At 47.2% G+C, this 23,580-nt stretch overlaps 2 protein-coding genes across 2 annotated transcripts in view; one reads left to right on the top strand and one right to left on the bottom strand.

Moving 5' to 3' along the window:
• Positions 1-17,134, bottom strand: part of PLPP7 (phospholipid phosphatase 7 (inactive)) — a 45,997-nt gene extending 28,863 nt beyond the window's left edge. The window contains exons 1-4 of the mRNA XM_043498680.1: positions 17,045-17,134; positions 14,726-14,785; positions 14,326-14,406; positions 7,367-7,557 (exon numbers count right to left, since the gene is read on the bottom strand). The gene's annotated coding sequence lies outside the window, so the exon portion shown is untranslated. The remainder of the gene's footprint in view (positions 1-7,366; positions 7,558-14,325; positions 14,407-14,725; positions 14,786-17,044) is intronic.
• Positions 1,359-17,235, top strand: FAM78A (family with sequence similarity 78 member A). Its single transcript, XM_038374987.2, has 2 exons — positions 1,359-1,681; positions 12,441-17,235. The coding sequence occupies exons 1-2, from the start codon at positions 1,359-1,361 to the stop codon at positions 12,967-12,969; spliced, it is 852 nt and encodes a 283-aa protein (XP_038230915.1). The 3' UTR covers positions 12,970-17,235.
• Positions 17,236-23,580: the final 6,345 nt, after the last annotated feature.

Raw genomic sequence — 23,580 nt, 5'->3', positions numbered from 1 at the left:
ACACGCAAAGGACACTCGCCCCATGCCTGCAGGTGATTCCCTGGGGGTGACGGCGAGCCTGGGCCCCGGAGACAAGACGGAGGAGGGCGGGCTGCCGAGACATCCGAGGACAGAGGCGGCGTGACATGCGATCCGCTGCAACAGCGAACTAGCACCCGGCGCTGGAAGAGGAAGAGGAGGGGTGGGGAGCAAGCTGCGAAGCCACCGCCGGGCTCGTATCCTCCCGGCTTCGCATCCTTCCCCAGCCCAGGTGGCGGGTGAGTGGCGATGTCGCGGGAGGCGATTGTTTGCTGCAGGCTGGGTCATCGCGGCGGATCGTGACCTAGGGGGAGAGCAGCTCTACCCAGAGCAGCCAGGAAGCAACGACCAGGAACAGCAGAGAAAGTTTGACAAAACTTCTAGAGGTCTCAGAGCCGGCTCCTCCCCGTCCCACAGCCAGGTCCGGAGAGGAGAGGTGGAAGGACTAAACCCAGGCGGGGTAGCCCCCCTCCCCACAGATCGCGAAAAGCCCAGGAGGGGAGGAGACAGGGAGTCTGCTGGGCTTCCAGGGATGTTTTTGCAGTTGGAATCCGCAGTGATTGAGGGAAGAAGGGAGAGCAAAGTTGAAACAGAAATCAGCGAAGTGGTGCAATAGAAAAGCTAAAATATCGCCTTGGGAACTGCTCTCATTTTAGTCATTTCCCCTCCTATTTTATTTCTAAATGCAAAGCCGGGGGAATGTGATGTGTGACAAAGACCTGTGGTGGTTTATTATTTAAGCTATTTATTACTTAAAAAAAATCAGCAACACCCATATCTCTGGCACCTACAGAAGTCTGCAGATCAGAGATGTGGCTGATTTAACATTTTCCACCTTGATTTTTTAATTACAGTACTATTTTTCTTTGCAAAAGGAAGTTATGAACAACTGCAAGTCCGGAAGTGGAAATCTACAGGGGCTGTGACAAGAAGTATTTTATTATTTATATAGATGTGTCTATCAGCATTCTGCTTTTTCATCCAAAGAATAAAGGGAAATGCCAGCTTTGCCGATGTTTCATGGTGAACAGATGGCATTCAAGAAAAAGGAAGGAATAAATATCTCATCTTTAAAAAAGGAGATGATTATTTATTGAACTCAAGACTTTTTTTTAATCCAAAGAATATATGAATGAAAGATTTCTTGTGTCATTAACTGGAGACTAAGAAAAGGCCCCTTTGCTTCTGAAGTGCAGTTAACTCCGTAAGAGCAGCAGTAGCAGCGATAATACTGAAATTCAAATAAAGACTTTATATGATGAATTTTCTATCCTATGGATATCAATTTTGAGATTACAAACCAGGAAGATCTATATTTGATCTAGCACCATATCATTTCAATGCCTAATCTTCCCCAGGATTGCTGGAGTGTCCTAGGAATTGCACTGGTTTTGTATGCCATGGGCTGTATTCAGAGTATTAGCTGCAAATCCAAAGTTTTCCGGGAAAGTATTTCAGTGATTGAAGTGAAAGCCTCCATCGATCCTGTTCCCACCAGCATTGACGAGTCATCCAGTGTGGTTCTGCGATACCGGACCCCTCACTTTCGAGCCTCTGCCCAGGTCTTGGTACCCCCTATCCCTAAGAAAGAGACCTGGATTGTGGGTTGGATTCAGGCGTGTAATCATATGGAGTTTTACAACCACTACGGGGAGCAGGGAATGTAAGTATTTCCAGGGAGTGTGAGAGCATGTGTGTGTGTGTGTGTGTGTGTGTGTGTTGCAGCAGGGCTTGGCTGGTGAAGTACCATTTAGCCCATTTGATTTAGCTTCTCTAATATTAAAACTGTACACTTCTTTAAAAAAGGAGATAAGAGCTTGATCTTGCCCCCTTAAAGGCAATGGGTGTTTTTCCATTGACTCCCAGGGGAACAAAATCAGGTCCTAAAACAGAAACGCTTGGTTTGGTAGCCACCCAAATGCAATACCATTTATACAGAGGGTAGTCCGAGGGTTCCAGCAACACTGCAAATCCTGAAAGCAGAAGTCACCCCTGCCACAAGATTGCGGATATGGTAGAAGACAAGGATGTTGCTTTTCATATGATAAGGGAGTCCCTTCCATGCCAGATCTTTGCCAATGCCCCCCGTTTAAAAAAAGGAAAGGGTGCTTTTTTACAAATCAGAATGCAAACAAATGCTGACACTTGCAGTGTTCTGCTGTTGTAAACAAGTTGGGTTGCTATTCCTGCAATGTGCTATCAGCAGGGCTGAGTGCTTGACATTACACCAGCTATGAATGTAAGGCAGCATTAGGGGCTGAATCCTGTTTGCTTTGCTCATTGCAACAGGCTGTCTGCATAGATGAGGCAAGCAGGATTTGGCTGCAAGAGTGAAGGGTTAACCCTGTGCATCATCCTGGGGCTGTGGTTAAAAATGTACATCCTCATCCACACCATGCAAGAACAAGAAATGAAAAGAACGGGAAAAAAAGCCACACAACTCTCTACCTCCAAACTGTGATGTAAGTGAAAATGCAGCTCCGCTTATATATATATAAAAATAACTATTACACACACACCCCCCACACAGAATAGCAAGTGTGTGGCTTATGGGTAAAACTAGTAGAAGACTCATGGTGCAGCGGAAGTGGTTTGCCCAGCCAGCAGTACAAGAGCCTGAAGTTGGAACACAGTGTAGGCTAGGAGAGGCAGGTGGTTTGGTGACTGGACACACTGATGCTGCCCAGTCTCACAGCGGAAGATGGGATGGAAAGGTCAGGCTTAAGCAACCTTCCTGATTGCTAATTCAACGAGCACCCCATGAGGGAAATTTTTGCCTAGCTGGGGGAAAGACAGGCCAACTACAAAATGAAAGGTGGGAGGAGGGAAAAGAAGGGGGACAGAGGATAGAACCAGAGAGCAGATGAACCTAACATATTGCCTTCCCAAAAGGTCCAACTGCCTCTCTGCTGTACTCCGCATTCTAGTGCCTCTCCCCTCTAGGAGCACTGCAGGACCCAGAGAGAGCAAGCTTACATACAGTATTTGCCCAGCCTAATGACACAAGTTTGACATTTCAGGCATGAAGCGAATATGTGCCTGATAGGCCCAGTGCCCCAGGGGAGCAGATTGCCAAGGAGCAACAGTTCACATTTTCTGTCCCCATTTCCTTTCCCAGCTCATTGCCCAAAAAGAAAGCGCTCCCTCACCAACACATTGGCAACAGCCAAATATTGGGAGTTAGGTTGGATGGGGAAGGGGTAAGATTTTACTGATCCTAAAGCACACAGTGGGCCTTGAGCCCTGGAAGGTTAGGCTCACTGTCTGCTCTTTAAAATGGGATTCTGCAGGGTAGGGCCCAGCAACAGGAAATTAGGGCTGGGGGTTTCAAAGGAGCTGAAACAAGTTGGGTGCCTAACTCCCATAGCCACATTTGACAATCTTAGCCTAGATGATCAGGTGCGAAGGAAAACGCACAAAAATCCACTGGTACATAAATATAGGTGGGTATTCAGTAAAACAAAACTAACAGGGCAACTGGATTTTCTGACTCTCTCTCACACACACACCTGGGGCAAGTCACTTTGTCTCTGTGCCTCAGTTTCCCCATCTGTACATTGAGGATAATGATGTTGACCTTCCTTTCTAAAATGCTGTTACAGCTGTAGATTAAAAGTTCTGTATAAGAGCTAAGTATTATCAGAGCAGCCGGAATTAAGCTCAGCACATATACAGAGGAACAATGAACTCTAATTCAGTAAACAATGCAAATTTAGGGATGAAAATATCATTTTGTGTGTGCAAAGAGGTGCTTTCCTCTGGGGTCAGCCATATTTAGCTGATTTTATACATTACGAAAACATGATTAAAAGTTTGTTGGCCTCTCCATGCCATTTCCTTAGAGGGTTGCCCCCAGACCTGCCACATGATAAAGCTATAAAAAGGGCATTTGGGGAGAAAGACCTCTTAATGCCACTGCAGTACATTGGACTGCAAGAGTTTTTTACCAATGGAAATCTGGCTAAAAGAATGGGCCAGGTCAGCTGGTGTACATCAGCAGAGTTCTATTGCTGGAGTTTTACAGCAGTGGAGAATTTGGCCCAAGGAACACTTCCTCTTAAATAGGGACAACTGGATTTTTTAAAAATCACTGTTGCAACGGACCATTAAAACAGGCTCTAATAACTCTGAATACAAAAATTAATGTCCATGCCCTGAATGAAGTCTGATGGCACGGGAAGGATTCAGGTTGAGAATGGGAGCCTCATCTTCGCACCAGGCTCTGAAGCATTTTTGCTTTTACATCCTGAAGTTGTCACTCAGTCATCGATACACTGCCCATTGCACTGAAAAAGGCAGGCATGGCCGGGGACCGCAGGAACAGACTGAGCTATGCGCATCCCTCAGTACTAGATGGAGGAGAGGTACAGAGGCAGTCCTTCAAAAACACACGCTTGTTTAAAAGGATGTCTGCAGCTCGGGGATTAGGTGCCACATTTTTAGGTTTTACACACAGAAAAAGAAGGGCTTTTGAAAAACCTAATGCTAAAAGAAATGCCATTGCTTAAAAAGTCACTGAACTCTTCCTTGGCCATGAAGATTCCTCCTGCAGTGTCATGAGCTGAAAACAAACAGCAGAGCAATAGAGCACAAGGACTGTGAAGTGAAACTGCCTGCTGGTCTTATTCTGCTGTCCTTTTGCAAACAACTTGCACTGGTTATTAGGTTGCATTGAGAGCCCGGTTCTGATACCATTGCTTACCCAGAGTAGCACTATTTGTAGGAGGGACTACTCATGGAGCAAGGTGCTACTCAACTGGAGTGATCAGAATCAGGCAGTGAAAGCTTTGCTTAAGCAGGGACGGCAAGGTCAGGCCCTATTTAAATTGTAAGGTCGTTGAGGCAGGGACCATCTCTTTGTTCTGTGTTTGTACAGTGCCTAGCACATTGGGGTCTTGGCCATGACTGTCTCTCCTAGGTGCTACCACTTTACAAATAAGAATATAAAATTTACGTGAAATTAACCAGGTTATTTTCACTGTCTCCATGGAGTAAAGTGCAGGTAACAGCACAGATGGTGATAAGCAAAACACAGACTGTGATAAATAAGACTTTTCGAGTCATCTGCAAAGGCTTTTCAAAATAAAATTGTATATAGATTTTTATCTCTACAATGTCCCCTGAAGTTTTAGAGATGCCTAAAGATTACATCTTCCAGGGCCTACAACAGAAATAGAATTAAACTGATCTCTGCTATAAAAACAGGCCTATATGAAGAATAAACTTCCAAGACCCCAGGAGGAGAAATGTGATTGGAGACTAATCCATTAAAAGAACAGTGATATTTTTGGAGTGCAGCAAACCAACATTTGTTTTTAAAAAAAAAACAAAAAAAACACCTCATTGAGGTTCCCCCAAAGTCTAAAAGTGGTAACAGCTCTGCTACTCTCACACATGAAAGTCCGTCCCCATTCCACTTTCTCATTCACTTCTTGTTCTTTACCAGGAGCCCTACTGAATTGCTTTGCAGTGCTGAAGTAGGTGAGATAGAGGATAAAAGCCAATTTATAAAGGGAGTTGTATTGAACATGGAGGATCAGGGGTATAAGTCCATAGAAATCCAGTTCAGGATTATTCCCGTTTGTTGCTAATGGACAGTGCTGCCAGTGTGTTTGTGTCACCAGCACAGACTTTGTTAGCTGGTGATGTTAATCACAATGATCATGGGGAAGGATGGATGGAAAGCCCAGGATGGCTTTGCATTGCCCCCTCCTGAAATGGATTCCTTGGGCATCCGTGCAAAGTCTAAATCTGATGCAAGCCACACCCCTTTTATTATAAAAACGATATGCAAGGCCATAACGTCCTGTGACTAATTAAGGTCTGGCTTCAAGCACTAAGGTCCGAGGATGAGCTAGTCCCCAAGTGTTTACCGATGGAACATTATGCCTGTCTGAAAAGGTTAAATTTAATGCATCCATGTCATCCTGCTTGCTGCGGAAAGCTGGAGGTCACTTTGCTTGAATTTGCTGTCACTGCACACAATGCTGCACTTATGGCCTCATGTTATGCTGCAGGGGAACATCCAGAGGGATTGTATAAGCCAGCGACTAGGTCCCCTCGTTAGGGAATAGAAAGAAACATGCCTCAAAAGGAAATTGGGGGGGGGCGTCAGAACCCAGATTAGGAGGACTGGAAAATATGGCTTGACAGGCTATAGCCTGGGCACCGTTGTTCCACGGAGATGTAGCTGAAAGAGTATTTGTGTGTTCATAAAGGGCATGTGGTAAATTAAAGCAGGTCTTTCAGCTACCCTAGTTTATGGTGATTCTGGACAACCAAGCAGCAAAGTAAACAACAAACTTGTCAGCATTACAAGCCAGAACCATTGATTCTGGAGCAGCTCAGCCTAAAATCAGACAGGCTTGGAAGTTCACACAGCTTCCCTGGTGTCAAAGAATTTACAATGCAAGTTTTTGGGCTTTCCATGGCACGGTTTTAATCTCAGAGAGAGAGCCGTTTGCAGCAATTGTGCATTCTGCAGCACCATCTTCTGATCATGTTAAAATGGCTGGTCAGGGGAGAGTTATTTGACTTCATATGGACAAGCCACAAAATCAAAAGGTCGTGACCCCTCTTGGCAAGGGATCTTTGATAAAAGCAGGCAAGGGGCAGGAAATCCAGGGTTTGTGCTTCATGGTTCATGAACTATGCTATTTAGTTTCCCTTTGCTCCAGTAACAGGATGATGACGAAGGCCTACTTCTTCCTCTTGCTAACTTTTGCGAGTAAATTTGATGCTCATTGAAATCCTCAGGATTAGTCACACTTGCTAGAATTAGGGATGGAGCCACTGGGCGTTGTGCAAATTTCCTCCCCAAACCTCTCACCTGCCCTGCAGCATCCACTCCTAATCCCTCACCCCAGCCCGAGTCCGTCTATAAAGTTAAACCAATGCACCTTAGCTATATAAAACCCCTTGCCGTTTGAGTCCTTAGCCTTCTCCTTAACTCTGCAGATACACCTCTTGATTGGCAACACTCCTTATTGGTCTAATCCAGGGCCCAGCACAGATTCATCGATACTAAGGTCAGAAGGGACCATTCTGATCATCTAGTCTGACCTCCTGCACAATGCAGGCCACAGAATCTCACCCACCCACTCCAGCGAAAAACCTCTCACCGATCTGCCTAGGCCTCTCAGTCCTGACTTGCAACAACCTTTGCAAAGCTGCTCCTGACCAGAGATTCTTACATAGTGGTTTTGGGATGCAGACAAAAGATCCATCAGGCACTAAGGTGGAACCAATTAATTCGTTTTCACAGTTCCAGTGGCACCCTCAGCCAGACTGTTTTTCCACCAGACTGTGGCAAGAGTAGGACAAAACAGCTCAGGATTCAGTTACAAACCTCAGGTAGTGGATGGATTCCCAAACGAGATGTCCCAGTGTGGCACGCCCACATTTATACAGCCCCGGCGTCTCAGTAGTGGGCACATCCATAATGCATAGGAACGTCCAGGAAATTGTCACGTCTCGTCCCCAGGCCTCAATCAAGCTGAGCATCAGCAATGATTTGAACGGAAAGTAATCCTAAATCGTCTGCTGAAAGGGAGAGAAAGGATTCCCATATAGTATTTCAGAGATCATGCTTGATGAGACACTGCTGCAAGGGCTAAACCTGTTGCTACAGTACATGACCTCCAGTTCATCTTCCCTTGCAGGGAAGAGTTCACTGAAAAATCCCTAGAGCTTTTCTTTCTCATCCCTTGTTGAGGGGCGTAGGGGAGAAATGACTCCTTGCTGTTTGAGACACTCATATAATCAGTCTCCCCTGTGCCATAGGGGTTATGGCTAGAATCCACTCAGGGGTTTTCCTTTTTTACAGTTTTAGGTCAGAAGTGGTCTCGGGAAAAGGACTACCTCTATCTGTTAGCTATATACTTGGAAGAACAAGAACTGCCGCAGACAGTATGTTAGCCAGTAAGTTTGTAGCACATGAAAAACCGAATCAGGCTATATACCCCACAGGCTCTGATAACATCACATGGCACTGAACTTACCAGGCTGGGGTCAGGATGCCAGGTTTCTGTGGCCTGGACATTTTGAGGCCAGGATGTTCAGAAATGACTAGTGATATTTAGGGGCCCAACTTGAGACACCTTAAAGGGGCCTGATTTCCAGGAAGTAATGAACACCTGCCTTCTGCAAATGAGGCTCCTTGAAGGTGGGCACCCAAAGTTGCTAGTTCCTTTTTAAGATCTTGACCCCAGATCTTCACGTCCTATGCAGTTTCCTAAAATAATGCTTTGCACTGAATATTTTCCTTTTATGTCGTGTCTTCCATCCTGCAACACCCCTGTACAGACTACAGCACTAGACATACAGCCACGCCATATACAGCATGCTGTAGCACCACAAGTGCAAGACTTTTAACCAAGGAAACCACGACTAGCCTCGGATCATAAAAGTTACCCCACAGGATGGTTAGAGTCAAACTTCCACTGCTAACTAGTGAAAGAGAAATCTCATGGGGCTTTCCAAACATTAATCATAGAATATCAGGGTTGGAAGGGACCTCAGGAGGTCATCTAGTCCAACCTCTGTTCAAAGCAGGACCAAGCCCCAATTTTTGCTCCAGATCCCTAAATGGCCCCCTCAAGAATTGAACTCCCAATCCTGGGTTTAGCAGGCCAATGCTCAAACCAGTGAGCTATCCCTCCCCCCTAATTAAACTAATTAGTCTTCAGAACAGCTTTGAGAGGTAGCTTGTATTATTCCCACATTACAGATCGGGAAACTGAGGCAAGAAGAGGTTCAGTGGCTAGCCCAAAACCAAACGGTGAGTCAATACCAAAGCTTGGATTAGACCAGAGGTGGCCAACCTGAGCCTAAGGAGCCAGAATTTACCAGTGTACATTGCCAAAGAGACACAGTAATACATCAGCAGCCCCCTTCAGCTCCCCACCCTGCTCCCAGCGCCTCCCACCCACCAGCAGCCCACCCGATCAGCGCCTCCCCCTCCCTCCCTGCACCTCCCATCAGCTGTTTTGTGGCATGCAGGAGGCTCTGGGGGCAGGGAGAGGAGGAGCAGCGAGGGCATGGCAGGCTCAGGGGAGGGGGCGAGTGGGGGCTGGGCCTGTGGCAGAGCAGTGAGCACCCCTGGCACATTGGAAAGTTGGTTCCTGTAGCTCCAGCCCTGGAGTTGGTGCCTATACAAGGAGCTGCATATTAACTTCTGAAGAGCCGCATGTGGTTCCGGAGCCACAGGTTGGCCACCCCTGGATTAGACTGTAGAGTCTCCTGCTCCCAGTGCTGTGCTCAAAGCATATTTCTCTGATTTACTCCAAGGGCTGTTTTAAAGCTGGGACACAGGACTTGTACTGAAGTGCAAGAAAATCCCCCCAAAACAGTAATTCTGGCGTGTGATCGCCAGCAGGAATTCAGTGTGCACAGAAGAACCAGTGTTGCCAGCCCAATTTGTAAAAGCATGCCTCCAGAATGCATCTTGGCCTTTGGGCTCATGTCAGCATTTGTGGTCACTCGAGTGAGGTACGTTTACTTTGCCAAAAATTGGGCTCTCAGCTGAGCTCAGCTACTTCTGGCATGTCCCTCTTACCCAATAATCAGTTTCTCATAATGGGCTTGAAAAATCCAATTGGAAGGGTAAAAACTCTAGCATTTGACGTTAAATGTGCAGGTGGGGCAGGAACATTTTTGTTCATCTTCTCAATAGAAAGCACTAGCCTTTTGGTTGGAGTCCTGTGATTATGTTTAAACTTGCAATCAGAAAGACTGCAGCTGCTCTCCCCTCCCCCTCCCAGTTTAGCGGGCATTGAACCACCTAGTCTTTGCTTTCGTGGTTACTGTGATGGCCTCCAAACCCTTGAGTCTGCGGTGTGGCACTTCTGACTCCTCATCACCTGCTGTCACTGTTAGACAAAACTTCTAGGTGCTTTTCCCAGCTCTGCCACTAACATTTATCATTTGTATTTTGGTAGGTAGTGTCTGAGGGTCCAACCAAAATTGGACCCACCTTGTGCCTGGCACCACACAGACGTGAGGCTCTCTGCTCTGAACAGCTTACAGGCTAAATAGGCAAAAAGGTGGGAGGGGAAGGGACTTGTCCAAGCTCAGCCATGAGGTCAGCAGTGGAGCTGAGGAACAGAATCCGGGTCTCCTGAGTCCCACGCTAGGGGCCTAGCCACTGGACTGCACTCACACTCTCACCGCTCTAACTTGCTGTGATGTTGGGTCAGGCATTTAGGGCCAGATTCTCAGAAGCATCGAGCACTCCCAGATGCCACTAACATCAGTGGGCTCTGCAAGTGCTGAGCAACTTGCAGGGAGGAAAATCAGACCATTCACTCCTCTGTGCTTCAACATCTATAAAATGGATAAAACACAAGGTAGGTGGGAGGGGGGGCTATGGTGCTTATTAGGCTTTGGAAAACGCAGTGAGCACCCTGAATTTAGAAATGCAAAGTATTATACTCAGATCCTCTATACGTTTAAGTCAATCCACAGACTTAAAAAAAACCCCAAACGCACAAACCACAAAACCCAGCATGCATGCAACTCTCCAGCCTATGGTGTAATATTTTAAATGCCAGTGTTGCTTCTCTTGTGATGAGTTTTGAGATGTTTTAGCAGACTCAGGCATATGAGGAAATGGGGTGATGGGGGTGTGTGGCTGAATTTCTGGATTTTGATTGGCCATAATAAAATAAATGGCAACACTCTGGGAGTGACAGGGTGGGGGCAGAGGGGGAGGAGGTGGGGCTTCCCTTGAGTGACATTTGCCCTCCTTCTCCTGCTCTGATAGGGGCAGAGGTCCTTTTGTATGCAGAACAGACACACTTCACCTTTTAATTTGCCAGTGGGGCCATTTACCTCCCTGCACACTTGAGCTGCCTAATTAAGAACAATCTGCCCAGCTGTACCACTCCCACACCCTCACAGGGAAGGCTGCTCTGTTGTAGCTGAACTGCAAAAGGAACAGCCTAAGGGTCACTGGAACAACTTTCCTCGTTATTATTGGTTTGGTTGGGTTTTTAGCTGTATAATCAAGTCTTGCGCTTTAAGAAAGTTGCCTTAGATTAAAGTGGAGGGACTGGGGAAGGGGTAGAGGGAGAGGCTGGGCTTTATTTAATGTAATTTGTATTAAAGTAGCGTCCAGAGCCCCTGGTCCATATTGGAACCCTTGTACTGGATGCTGGACAAGGCAATCCTTGCCCATGACTAGTGCCCTACCAAATTGACGGCCGTGAAATCTGGTCTTTTGTATACTTTTACCTCTTATTATATGGATTTCACATGCGAAACCAGCATTTCTCAAACAGGAGGTCCTGACCCAAAAGGGGGTTTCAAGGTTATTGTAGGGGGGTCATGGTATTGCCACCTTTACTTCTGTGCTGCCTTCAGAGCTAGGTGGCTGGAGAGCAGTGGCTGCTGGCCAGGTGCCCAGCTCTGAAGGCAGCACCCCACCACCAGAAGCGCAGAAGTAAGGGTGGCAATACCAAGACCCCCCTGCAATAACCTTGCAACTCCATCCCCCACAATGTCCTTTTGGGTCAGGACCTCTACAACACTGAGAAATTTCAGATTTAAATATATGAAATCATGAAATTTTTGATTTTTAAAATCCTATGACCGTGAATTTGGAGGGCCCTACCTATGACTGGTATATAGCAGGGGCAGATGGAGAGGACAGTGGCTTGTCCAGAACGTTGAACAGTGGTGTGTGGTTAGAGACTGAATGAAGATAGGAAGGTCCCTGCTAAATGCAAGTATTTATATCAGGACTTAGCAAGCAGCAGGGCCCACTGAAAGCCATTAGACAGGGGACCTCCTCTCTCCACCACTTGAGGCCGCTCCACCTGTCTCCTAGGATTGGGAGTCTGCCTGCCTGCTTGGCAGCAGCTCTGCCTACTTGGGAAACTTGGGTTTGACTCCTGCTCTTACTTAAAACCAGCAGGGGCCAGGAAACTGGAGGCAGCTTATTTGTCCTGGAGGCAAGGAAGTGAGTAAGAGGCTGAGTAAGGAGCAGCACAAGATCAGTTGCAATAAAGGGTTTTTAAGGGACAGGAGAAAAGAGAGCTGGGATGGGTCTCATGGCTCTGATAGCGATATAAAGGGCCATCTGTAGGAGTTTAGAAACACCAATATATTTGAGAGCACTCCCAATAGTTAAGTTGTGACCACACTGGTACCAAGGTTAGAGACTGAGTTTCCAATCCTGTGTGATACCAGTGTAGTGGTGCCCCTCACCTCTAGGATTGGGCCTTGGCATTTGCAATGCTGTTTTAACAGAAGGGATGAGCTCTCCTTGCAGAGGAACATTGTGAGCACAGATCCCGATAGAGGAAGATACAGGGAAGCAACACTCAGAGCCCACCCCCACTCTCAGGCTGTACGATGAAAAAACCCAACCCAGTGAGTCCCTGCGCTAATCAATTACTGTGATTCCTTCTTGGTTGCGGCAGGTCGAGTTGGGAGCTCCCAGATCTGCAAGATGGCAAGATCCAGGCCATAAGCGACTCAGACGGTGTGAACTACCCCTGGTACGGCAACACCACAGAAACGTGCATGATTGTGGGGCCCACCAGGAAGGAATCCAAGTTCACCATCAGTATGAATGACAACTTCTACCCAAGCGTCACGTGGGCAGTGCCTGTGAGCGAGAGCAATGTGGCGAAACTCACGAGCATCCACCGGGATCAAAGCTTCACCACCTGGTTGGTTGCCACCAACACAGCCACCAGCGAGATGGTGACCCTGCAGACTATCAAGTGGCGCATGAGGTTGGGCATAGAGGTGAATCCCAGCAGACCCTTGGGGCAGCGTGCCACGCTGGTGCAACCCTTTGCTCAAGAGCAGCCCCGGGTCCTTAACAAGAATGAGCCAATACCACCCAGTGCCCTTGTGAAACCCAATGCCAATGATGCTCAGGTACTCATGTGGAGGCCAAAAGATGGGCCACCACTAGTGGTGATCCCTTCAAAATATCAGTAATAGCAACCTGGCATCCTGGCACCAGAAGGGAAGAAAATAACCCTGCACTTAGATACTTTTAGAATCTAAGCAAAATTGATATGCACTTTTTATTCATTCAACAAAAATGCAACCATTCTACCTTCTCCCATTGGGACGGATCTCACTGTGCTAAAGCTAAAGAGAAGACCTTGACCAGGGTCTGTTTCGTCACCTGATTCCTAAGGGAGGAATCAACAAACTAAACTTTATTTCCAGCCCCGTAGCTTTCTTTTCTTCTTGACTTTAGTTATTGTTTGAACTTCAGTCTCATTAGCTCACCCAGGTTGTCCAGAACAAAAAGTTTTTATCTGGGATTTTATTATGTTTGGTGGGAGGAAAGGGATTTTTTTTCTCCCCAGAATGAAACAAGTTCCTGGAGCTAAATGCTATTTATTTATTATGGGTTTTTTTTAAATGATGAAAGGTTCTGAGTTGCAAACCTAAGTCATGCGGCCTTATGTAGACTTCGCTTTGCATTGCCAAACTTTTGCCTTAAAGCTATGTTTGAAAGAAAATTTAATCTCCAAGCAGAATCTCTCTTCTACAGGATTTTAGGGAGGGTCAGGGGAAGCGTTCTAGAGCAAGGGATACATTGTCAGTGTATCAAGGGATGAGGAGGAAGGAATGATAATGGAAGAAACCAGATTAAAAAGAAAATCTTCCTTGTTTTAAACATGGAAGATGCAAGCATGGAAATAAACCCAGCTCAAAACCAGTTGTTTTGCTGTATGAGCAGAAATGGGACTAGTATTGCACACAGAGTTGCAATGCAAGTAACAAGTTTGTTATAGAAATGTCTTTGGATGAGAGCTGCCAGGCCTCTCGCTGCTCGATAGAAGGGGTCGTCACAACCTTGCATTGCTTAAGCCTTCTGAGCTGAGCCTCTTTTGGCACGAGAATACGGAACAATCCAGCCAGTGGTGGGAACGACTGGAAATGTGGTACTCAAAAAGAAATGCAAATCAAGGGAGTTAGTTCCATCTTGCTTGTCCTGAGGAGATGACTTTCTCCTTCCAAACTAGCCCACAATTATTTTCCCCTAGGGCATCGTGACTGGTGGGTCACACACAAGCTGTAATATACGCGGGGTCAAATTCTGCCATCGGTTACTCCCACGAAACCCCAATGAATTCATAACAGGGTGGGGTGAGAGAAGCAAGATACAGAGGGGACCCATCTAAAATCACTGGGGCTGCATGGGTGTAAATGAGAAAAGCTGTTGTCCACTGGAGTCTCTGACTTAGGAAGAATTATACCTGTGAAAATAATATGCACCCTTCCTATTAACAGTGAAAACAAAAAAAAGTCTCCTCTTACTATAGCTTTAGTGCTCACCTGGGCTGATGGAGAACCAGCCTCATGGTCCCACCGGATTCAGATGGCTTTCAGTGATAAGGGTTGTAGGTGATGACATAGCTGCGGAGATATGGTGGAAGCATACATGTGTAAGCAGGCAACCCAAAAGAAGGTGTAAATATTGCAAAATCTGCATCCTGCGGGGAGGATGCTCCGGGAAGTCAGGTCTGTTTGGAACATAAGTCAGGGCCCTAAGAAATCATTTGGTAGATCTCCTGGTGGCCTCAGAGACACCACCAGTATTTCTCCAAAGACAGGAGGCATGAAAAGGAGGCAGCTTGACTGAGACACATGTGGCTGAGGGAAGTTTAGAAATGGAGGAACCTGTATGGTGGAGGCAGCGTGGGCCGGAGGACAGGGCTGGGAGGAGAAGACCTACCTTCTGTTTTCAGCTCTTGTTGTATGGCCTCAGAGACGTCACTTCCCCTCTCCTCTGCAACTGTAAAATGGGGATAGAGACTTCCCCTTACTGAGGAATTTCTTAGGGACTAAGAGTGCTCAAATGTTCTGTACCTGGCTGGTCCCTGCTCAGCTGGTCTCACCGGGACTCCCATCTGGATCTGCCATTTCCCATGCTCCAAGCAGCTCTGTCTCTCCCCCCCACTCATCGGTAGCTGCTAGCATTGCAGCCAGTCTCCATGCACACTTTTTAAAGAGCTCACCAGCAAGACAGCCTTACGATATACCAGGACCCTCCCTAGTTTGTGTCCAACCCCTTTATTTTGGCAGCATGCTCAAATACCACCCTCCCGCCCAGGGACCAGAGGCCTCAGTGCCTGCTTCAAAGCCCCGGCATCCCACATGACAGCACCCATAGTCATCCTCCACACCACTAGACTCAGAGTTTATTCCCAATAGCAACAGTGTTCATGGGCATTCTGGGAGAGACTGCTCCAGATGGGATTGTCCACAGATGCCTGCACTCTTCCCAGCAGGCAGATATTTGACTCAGGGAGCTGTTCATGAGAAGCAGTTTGCCAATGAACAGCCGAAAAAGGCTTAAACCCAGGCCCTAGATCTAGAGAGGATGATGAATCAAGCTTGTGGTGCGCACAGCAACTGCCCCCATCATTCTTAAGTTCTCCTTTCTTACGTCTAATCAGCTCCCAGCTATAGCTTGACTTGTACAGACCCTTGAGACTTATCCATATCCTCTCCTGGGCAATACCACGCAATAGCAAATCACTGAATACAGCTGCGGCTGGACTGGTGATAGTTGGGATGGATCCAAGTGGTGAAGCTTGCATCCATTTCTCAGCAGCCCCAAAGTTTGGTGCGCACGTGTGGGGGGTGAGGGGATGTGTTCTTCAGGCCTGGCATTGTTTTGAGCATGTTTCTGAAGTGCTGACTATTTACAGCTCCTTTTGACTTCAGTACAGGTTGTGGGTTCTCAGCACCTCTGGAACAAAAAAATCAGAACCCACTGTCTTAACTAGCTATATGAAGAAGTGTTCGAAGGAAAGATTTCTTCTCCTGCTCACGAGAAATCACATTCAGGGAATCCTCAGGTCGTATTCCATTTAGCATGGCGTTGGGCTTAGTCTCTAGGTACATTAAACAAGCCAGATTCCTACCGCCTATCTTGCTGGATTGGATACACCCCTGCAATTTGACATTAACCTCTTTGCAAAGAATGTCCTGCTGCACTGAGTAGACCTGGCTGTGCAGTAAATGTGAGAATGAAGGTTCACGTCAGGGGTCGGAGTTTTGCATGACCTTTGCAAGGCCTTTAACTCACTCCATCCTAAGAATGCCTCTCCCGTTTCCTTGTTGGAAACATCCTTCTCTCCTCCCTTTGTGTTGTCAGACGCTGGGGTAGAAAAAGGACACTGCCTTTTTAGAGATTTCATGCTTTGATTAAATAGTGATGTTTTTCCAATGCTGCTTCATTACAAAAACTGCCGAGGACAGATTGAGCCAACACAAAAGAGGTGGCTGCTGGAAATGGAAAGTGCTATGCACACCACTATTTATATGGCTGATTAATAACTCAATAGCCATATATTTAGAATTGCTATGGATAGCACTTAGCCTCTCCTTTGGTTCTTGAATGTTCAGGGCACCAGCTCATGCTGCACTAAGTGGCTGCAATCAGCAGAGGTAATACAGCAACCTCCCTATCAGGGTGCTCTGGAGCCAAGCAATTGATGGGATTGTACAAGGGACGTGTCCTGAAGAAAGTGCAGAGCTATAGCTGGGTATTGCTGAAAACATGAGCCATTGCAACTCTCGGTTCAGATCTGGTGCGCAACACGAGTGTGGTAGCTCTGGTGGTCCCATCTTACTCCTCTTATGATGGGCAGTTCTCTACAGCCCCAAACCACTGCATGAGCTGAAATGTGCCAGTCTCTGCTGAGGAAGGACTGGGTCAGTCTCTGCTGCAGGTCAGGAGAGAGAGGATGGGCAGAGCTGCGGAGGGACCAAGATGGAAATAGCAAGGGGTCCCTCACATTAACTTCCATCTCTCACACACTGAAAGGAGACAGGACTTCATGCGTGCTAGTGCACAAGAACCCCACATGAGCAATGGCACGTGGATTCCATTCCTCCATTGTATGCACCAGCTAGCATGGCAAGAAGCAGCAGAGAGCCTGAAATGCTGCTCAAGAACAAGGGGAAGGAAGACCAGTTCAACCCAGGGCAGCTCGGAGAGAGGCAGTTGGATTAGGATGGTGTTTTGGGGAGAGAGAAGGGTTACCTTAGATCCCGTAGCAGAAGTTCCTCTCTAGCATTCTGCCCACATTCATGCCGCAGCAATATGAACCGTCCTTGGGGTCTTGCAGAGATACTGTGAAAACAATGAAAATGTACCAAGTCTGGACACTTAACAGAAATGTAAAAACAAAACCCTGCTTTTATAATGGAGAGAAATAAAGTGGAATTTTCAAACAAGTCTGCCGGAGTGGTTTTGAGAGAGGGAGGAGGGTTTGGATTTTTTTTTTTAAGGTAAAGAATACATGGTGTTTGCATTCATGCTCAGATCTCTACATTAAACACTCTGCATGCAGTCTATGTGCTGTTTGTGTGTGTGTGTATTTCCACAATGTGTGGAGGTACTGCTTAAAAATACAGGGGAGCTTTCTACCTTCCCCTAACCATCATCTGGGCTATGTGCCCTGTGATAAAGTTGCCAGGCTAACCTAGTCTGGAGCACCCACCAGGGTAGACACCAGTTGAGCTTCTGCACAATTTGGTTAACAGATGTGGTTTTCACACTTGGTCGGCAAGGGGCTTGCTAAACTTTTTATCTGCCTAGATGCTGCATCTTGAGACCCATCTCTTCTCCCAACCTCCTACCCTCACTTGTTCCTCAAAGGGTTCCATACTGAGCACTACCAAGCACTCACAGCCATTTTATAGGGGCAGGTGAGCAGGGCAACTTCCCAGGGTACCAACTTGCAGGGGTTACCATGCAGTTGTGCTGATTGGCTGGATTTGTTGGTGTTTTTTTTTGGCATGGCACTTCAATGTGGGAGGGTGGTGGCTGAAAAATGCCTAGGGCCACTCCTGCAAGCAGGGCTTTGTAGACCTTTTTGGGGCTCAGGATATAATTTTAGAACCACTGGTCTATAGGAATAACCTCAACCTCCCCCCCTCCTGCCCAGCTCTTGCCATTGTTCAGATTCATGTCACTTTTCAAGAAGAAAGGCAGCATCTAATCCAACAGGAAAGTGTCCAAGGAGAAGGCAGGGACCTGGGCTTTAGGCCAACAGCTCTAGGCAATAGAACCTCTTGTGGCATTACTTAGGTCTCAACTGCAACTTCCTCTTGACATTCAGCTAGAGGCACTGTAGGTTCCTCACATCCCTCAGGAAATACGTCTTTGCATCTAGTTTTGGATTGTCACTTCCCCTTTTGCAGAACCACTGCTGTCTCAGCACTCACTGGTGCCAAAGGTGCGAGGCCAGACAGGGACTTTTCAGCAAGGAGTCTGAGAAAGGCCCAACCTGTCCTATGCAAGAGGTTTCACCCTGCAGTATTTCCTGGCAGATCAAGGGCACCTGCTCTTGTGCAGGCTGTCTTTCTGTAACTGCAGCAAGGCAGTTTGGTGGCTTGCCCAGCACATGCCCATGAAAAAGGGCACAAAGGGACTGCTTCTGCTGTGTAGATGTGGGTGCACATGTGCTCCTTATTTTGTCCACCAGTTAGGCCTGATTTCCAAAACAACAATTTTGGTTGCTTGATTTCTGCTCTGCTTGTTTACCAGTCATAATCGTAACAGTCCTTGGGTGGTATCAGTTGACCCTTTCTGTTTAAATTAATTCAGTCTGTCTCCTCACAGCTTTCCTTAATCAGTGTTATAGAGAGTTCATTATGACCATTCATGAACCTCTGCCCACTTTTCCCGCAGTTGAGCTTATGACTATGGTAAATTTGTAGACCACATTACCACAGCAGTCCCCTTCTGTGCTCAACTCACAGGGGATGAGAGTCTATTAAGGCCCCCAGCTACCAAGCCTGACTAACTCAAACTGGAGAGACCCCTGCCATTAGATCTAGAGGTACCTAGTGCTAACCAAAGTGACAGCAGACACGTGGCACCAGGACAAAGAGAAAAGGCCTTCAGTTCTAAACCCTCTATCCTCAAGACCAGGGAGAGAAGCTGGGTGTTTCTTTAGCAATCAGTACAGCAAGGGCCTTTATACTCTATATATGCTGCAGCCAACTGTTTGAGGGCCAGAGCATCTCTCACACTATTACAAGGCCATGTGCAAGGTATGCACTATCTGTGTACAGGAAGCTATTGGTTGTATAGACATGTATCCGTGACTGAGTGCGAGCAGCATGACATTGAACAAGCATATAGGTAAACGCATAACATGAACGTGAGGACGCATACGAGTATGTGACTGGGGAGGAGATTGGGGGATAAAGTATTTTGTAGATTGTGGCTTAGAGAAAGGAATTTGCAGGGATGGAGACTGTGAACAGAAGAGAAAAGACAGGTTCCAAGTGGAATTCATATCCACAGTGGAAACTCTCCAGCCTTGCATGTTGATAGCAGTTAAATTTAGATGTCCTGGAGTTTCTTTTCTTTTCTTTTGGGGGGGGGGGAGGGGAGAAAGTTCCAGTCTATTCACAGCTGTTTGGGGCTACACACTCAAGGAGGTGAAAGGCTCCAGTCACTTGCTGTATGCCCAGCAGAGACCAGATATTTTCCTACGAGAAACAGAGAGAAGGAGCAGCAGCAGAAGCTGTTGCATTCATTGCTGAACCCCTAAATCCCCCATGCATCTTAAAAAAAAAGGCCCAACACTCTTTTTTCATTGCCAAGGTTGAGAAATCCAGCAGAAAACTAAAAAAAAAAATCCATCAGGGCCCCACCAAGATCAGCCAGATCTTCTGGTTATAGAAGTAGTCGGGGGTCAGGTGGTGGGGGTGTGTGACTAGAAGTCATGTGAAAAGGGAGGCAAAGCTCTATGCCAGGATTCCCCCGCCACTGGGCTAAATGAAAATGCAAGTCAGTGAGGCCAGCCTGAGCACCAGATGTGAAAAGGAATGACGATCGCAAGGCTGGATGGGTCATTTACATCAAAGGCTACAGGGTCACCTTTAGCAACTGATGTCAGGAGTTGGCAGGTCCCTCAAGCATTTTAGAGCCCTGGCTGGTGCTGGAAGAATATGTAACAGCTTCATCCAACTCATAGGTTCCTGCTCTCACCAAACACTTACTTCCCTTCGAGGTCACCGGTAACAACAGTGCTCCAGGCCAGAGCAGCTCTTGCTCCTGTTCACATGGCCAGACACACTGTCAGGGAAAGTAGAATTACAGTCCAGTCACTGGTTACAGAAGATGGCACGGGGACTGGCCATGTGGCCAGACTCCTGCACCATAAACTGAACTGACCATAAGCTCTCTGTGCAGTGCCTCCACTCTTAGACACTTCCCCTCTTCGCAGCCCATGGGGACGGCGGGCGTTGAAGCTGGTGAGCCTAGTTTCTCTTCCACAGAGGCTTCACCACTTTGGTTCATGATTTCATGGTCTCTTTTTTAAGTGGAATAATGCATCAGATTTTATTACTCTTCAGTTGTTAGCGGAAGTCTCCTATCTATCTCCACGGTGCTGCTCAGAACCATTTTCAGTGGACTTCCATCTGCTGTCACAGGCTGGGCTTTGTCTTTTGCCATCTTGCACTGTGGTGACCTCTGACATGCAGCAGCTGCAGATGTTGCTTTTACTCCCCAATGTTGTTACGTTTTAAAACAAACGCTTTTCCGTAAAGTACAGAGATGATTTGCTGAATCCAGAAACATCTTTAATTCGGAGTGCTGTGTGTTCTGTGCACTTAACTAAAAAAAGTGGCACAAGTTATTGTTCTAATTTTCCCACCGGACTCTCCCATGCTAAACCTTGGTGCGTCCCCTTTATAACGGAGCCAGTTTTTTATGGGGAAGTAATAATTTGAGCCCTTTGGCTTTCCACAATACTAAAAAAAACAAAAAATGAAAAAAAACAAAAAGCCCCCACACCTCTCCCCAGGTCTTGGATTATGGCACAGTCTGAATGCTGTCCAGGTCACTCAAGAGTCAGATCTGAACCTCAAGCAAATTATAGTTTTGGGGTAATTCAGGCCCCTCCCCTCAAAAATCAACCCAGGGTTTATTCTTTGATTTTGAAGGTTTGAGGCTCATTTGCAGCCAAAATACTTGGAAGCCCAAATCTCCCCCCACCTGCAAATAAAACCAGAGAGAGAGTGCGCTCTGGTGGGATTTGCCTAAGACAACACTATCAGGCTAATCCTGTCATCCTCAGCTTCTCTGCTCCTCGGGAAGTCACAGTTGTTCCCTTTCCAACCAGGGTAGCGTAGTCATCTCCAGTCCTCAGTGCAAGAGCCGACAGTTTGCTTTAATTAAAAAGGAGACAGCCCTAGGTCTAGCTGAGACTGACAGAAAAGCCTCCCCCAGGAGAGGGGAGTCATGGGGCAGGATCCCAGTGGCTGTGATAGAGGGGTCTGCTGGTGCTCCTCCCCTCCTCATTCAGCATGGGAGCGAGTCAGTCAGGGAGGCATCAATAACCCTGTGATACCAAGGGAGACATTTACAGGACAGTCTCCACGAGAGCTTCCCGAAGGCCCCCTATCCTCTCGCTCCCCCCCAAAACATGCTGAACGTACACCTGTGCATGGGCTGGAGATCAGCATCCCCCCAGGAGGTTAAACACACCTCCGACCAAGCTGCACTGCTGGGGAAGAGGGGTCCTTTTGCTGCTGAATCACAGTTTTTGGTCTATAAATTCTGAGCTGCTGCTGGCCCCCCTTCCAGCCGGGGGCTCAACTTGACATCTATGCAGCCAGGAAAATTCCCTTGACACGAGGAACCACGCTCCTGCCCAGGCCTCATGCAGGACAATATTTCCTTGTATGCAACACTGGAAGCAATGCACAAGGGCAAGACGCATGAAAGCCAAGGGGACGTGATGAATAAAATGTCACATTGGCCTCTGGGCCTTACAAACTGACAACCCAAACCCTTGCATCTCAGCAACCGCATTGTCATTTGAGGGCTACTGGCACGTAGTATGGGGCATGGGAGGGAAGGCAGCACTAGCTGCCGAGTTAACCACAATGCTTCACTTCCCTCACGCCTGGACAGTGCAACACCAGCTGGAGCAGTGCTGTCACTGGATCCCAGGATCACCTGGCTGGGGTTATAAACATGAGAGTGCAGTCAAAGGGTCCATTTCCAATGACCATTCACTCCCGAGCTCTGCAGCCAATTAAAAAGGGCATCTCCGTCCAGCCATCTCTGACTTACCATTGAAGGAGTGCATACCACTGTGGTCCTTGTTAAGCAGTGAAGCCTGCAACAAGAGGGACTGTCTTTTGAGAAGTGGCCTATGTTAAATCCCTGCAGCACCGCTCTGTGGTTTTGGCACGGCAGCTAGAGTTGATGTGCATGTGGTAGGTATAACCAAGGAAGATAGGCGGTTCACCCCTCCTCCAACACTTGGTGGCTTTCCTACCTGCCCCATGACGAGCATCCCCTCTCTTGCTCAGATTCTGCAGGCAGAGGAATGTAGTTATAAGTGGTCTTGTTATTTAGCTTCAGCAATTAGCAGTGCTGCCCAATCAAAAGATTCCTCTTTGCTGAAGAGCTTTAGTTTTCATTCAGGAACCATTTGAAGCTCAGGAAAAAACAACAGACCCAACGCTGGCACCAAGCATGGATGGATGTGTGTATCATCTTCTCAGACATCAGCCACTTACTGCCAGCAGAAGGCATGGGGCACTAACTTCAAACAGGAGGCATTATATAACCATGGCCTGAATGGTGCAGAGGTTTAATCAGCCTTCTGGGACCCCAATTGCAAATTGGCCTTTGCTCATGATTAGAAAGGAGTTGGAGGGGTTGATAGTGGAAGTGACCCAGGACTGGAATGGCAGGCAGGATAGAAAACTGTCAGTAATTAAGTGTGTTGGCAGAGCTAGGTAGAGGTCTAAGACTGGAATAAGAGGTTAACCTAGAGGTGATTGGGATTTGGTATGAGAAAAGCAGGGGGCCACACTGACTGACCTTTTTGTGGAACTTCACACCATGTCTTTATGGAATTTGCTAGGCCTGGCTCCAGGAGGGTTATCGGTCACTTATCTCCTTGAGAACTAAAATCAAAAAACAAAACTCCAAATAAAACAATGCACAGGGCCTGAGCTCTTTCAGAAGCAAGATCTCAATCTTTTCCTACATTGCTGTGAATACTATTTGGTATCCAAATCTGAGTCCATGAGGACACCCCGGGCAAGTTTTCAAAGATGCTTCAGCATTCACACTCAGGGACAGATTTTCAAAAGACACATTGAGTGCTGAGCTGTTAAAAACCTGGCCTTACAGCTACAAGAGCAGAACAAAGTTATTTGTTAAGGTTATAACTCAGTATTCCTCTCCTGTCTTCCCTGGCACTGCCCTCCCTGACATACTGGTTGAGTCTCTCTAGCTGCCTGGTTTAGGATAAAATAAGTTAGCAAGGGCTGAGAAAAACAAAGTAGGGCAGAGCACCAGCTCCTGAAAGCAGCTGGTTTCTTCTACCAAGTGTGAATGGCAAAAGTCTGAGATGGAGGGAATCTCATCCATGTGGTCACCCCCCACTCACCTGTTCCCATACACCGTCTAGGTTCTTATACTACGACCATTGCTGTAGCATCTGAGCTCCCCATGGTTTAGTACAGGCTGTGCAGCTGGAGCGCCAGATGCCTGGATCCAGGGATTTCCTCAAGTGAAATGGAGCTTTAGAGGAG

This window comes from Dermochelys coriacea, chromosome 16 (genome assembly GCF_009764565.3).
Source record: "Dermochelys coriacea isolate rDerCor1 chromosome 16, rDerCor1.pri.v4, whole genome shotgun sequence".
Lineage (NCBI taxonomy): Eukaryota > Metazoa > Chordata > Testudines > Dermochelyidae > Dermochelys > Dermochelys coriacea.
Note: the sequence above shows the minus strand (reverse complement) of the source record. Positions and strands in the feature narration are given on the sequence as shown.

Excerpts from the sequence above, each read along its gene's own strand:
- FAM78A (XM_038374987.2), top strand. The coding sequence starts at position 1,359 with ATGCCTAATCTTCCCCAGGATTGCTGGAGTGTCCTAGGAATTGCACTG. Across the intron at positions 1,682-12,440 it reads CACTACGGGGAGCAGGGAAT|GTCGAGTTGGGAGCTCCCAG; the intron begins GTAAGTATTTCC and ends TGGTTGCGGCAG.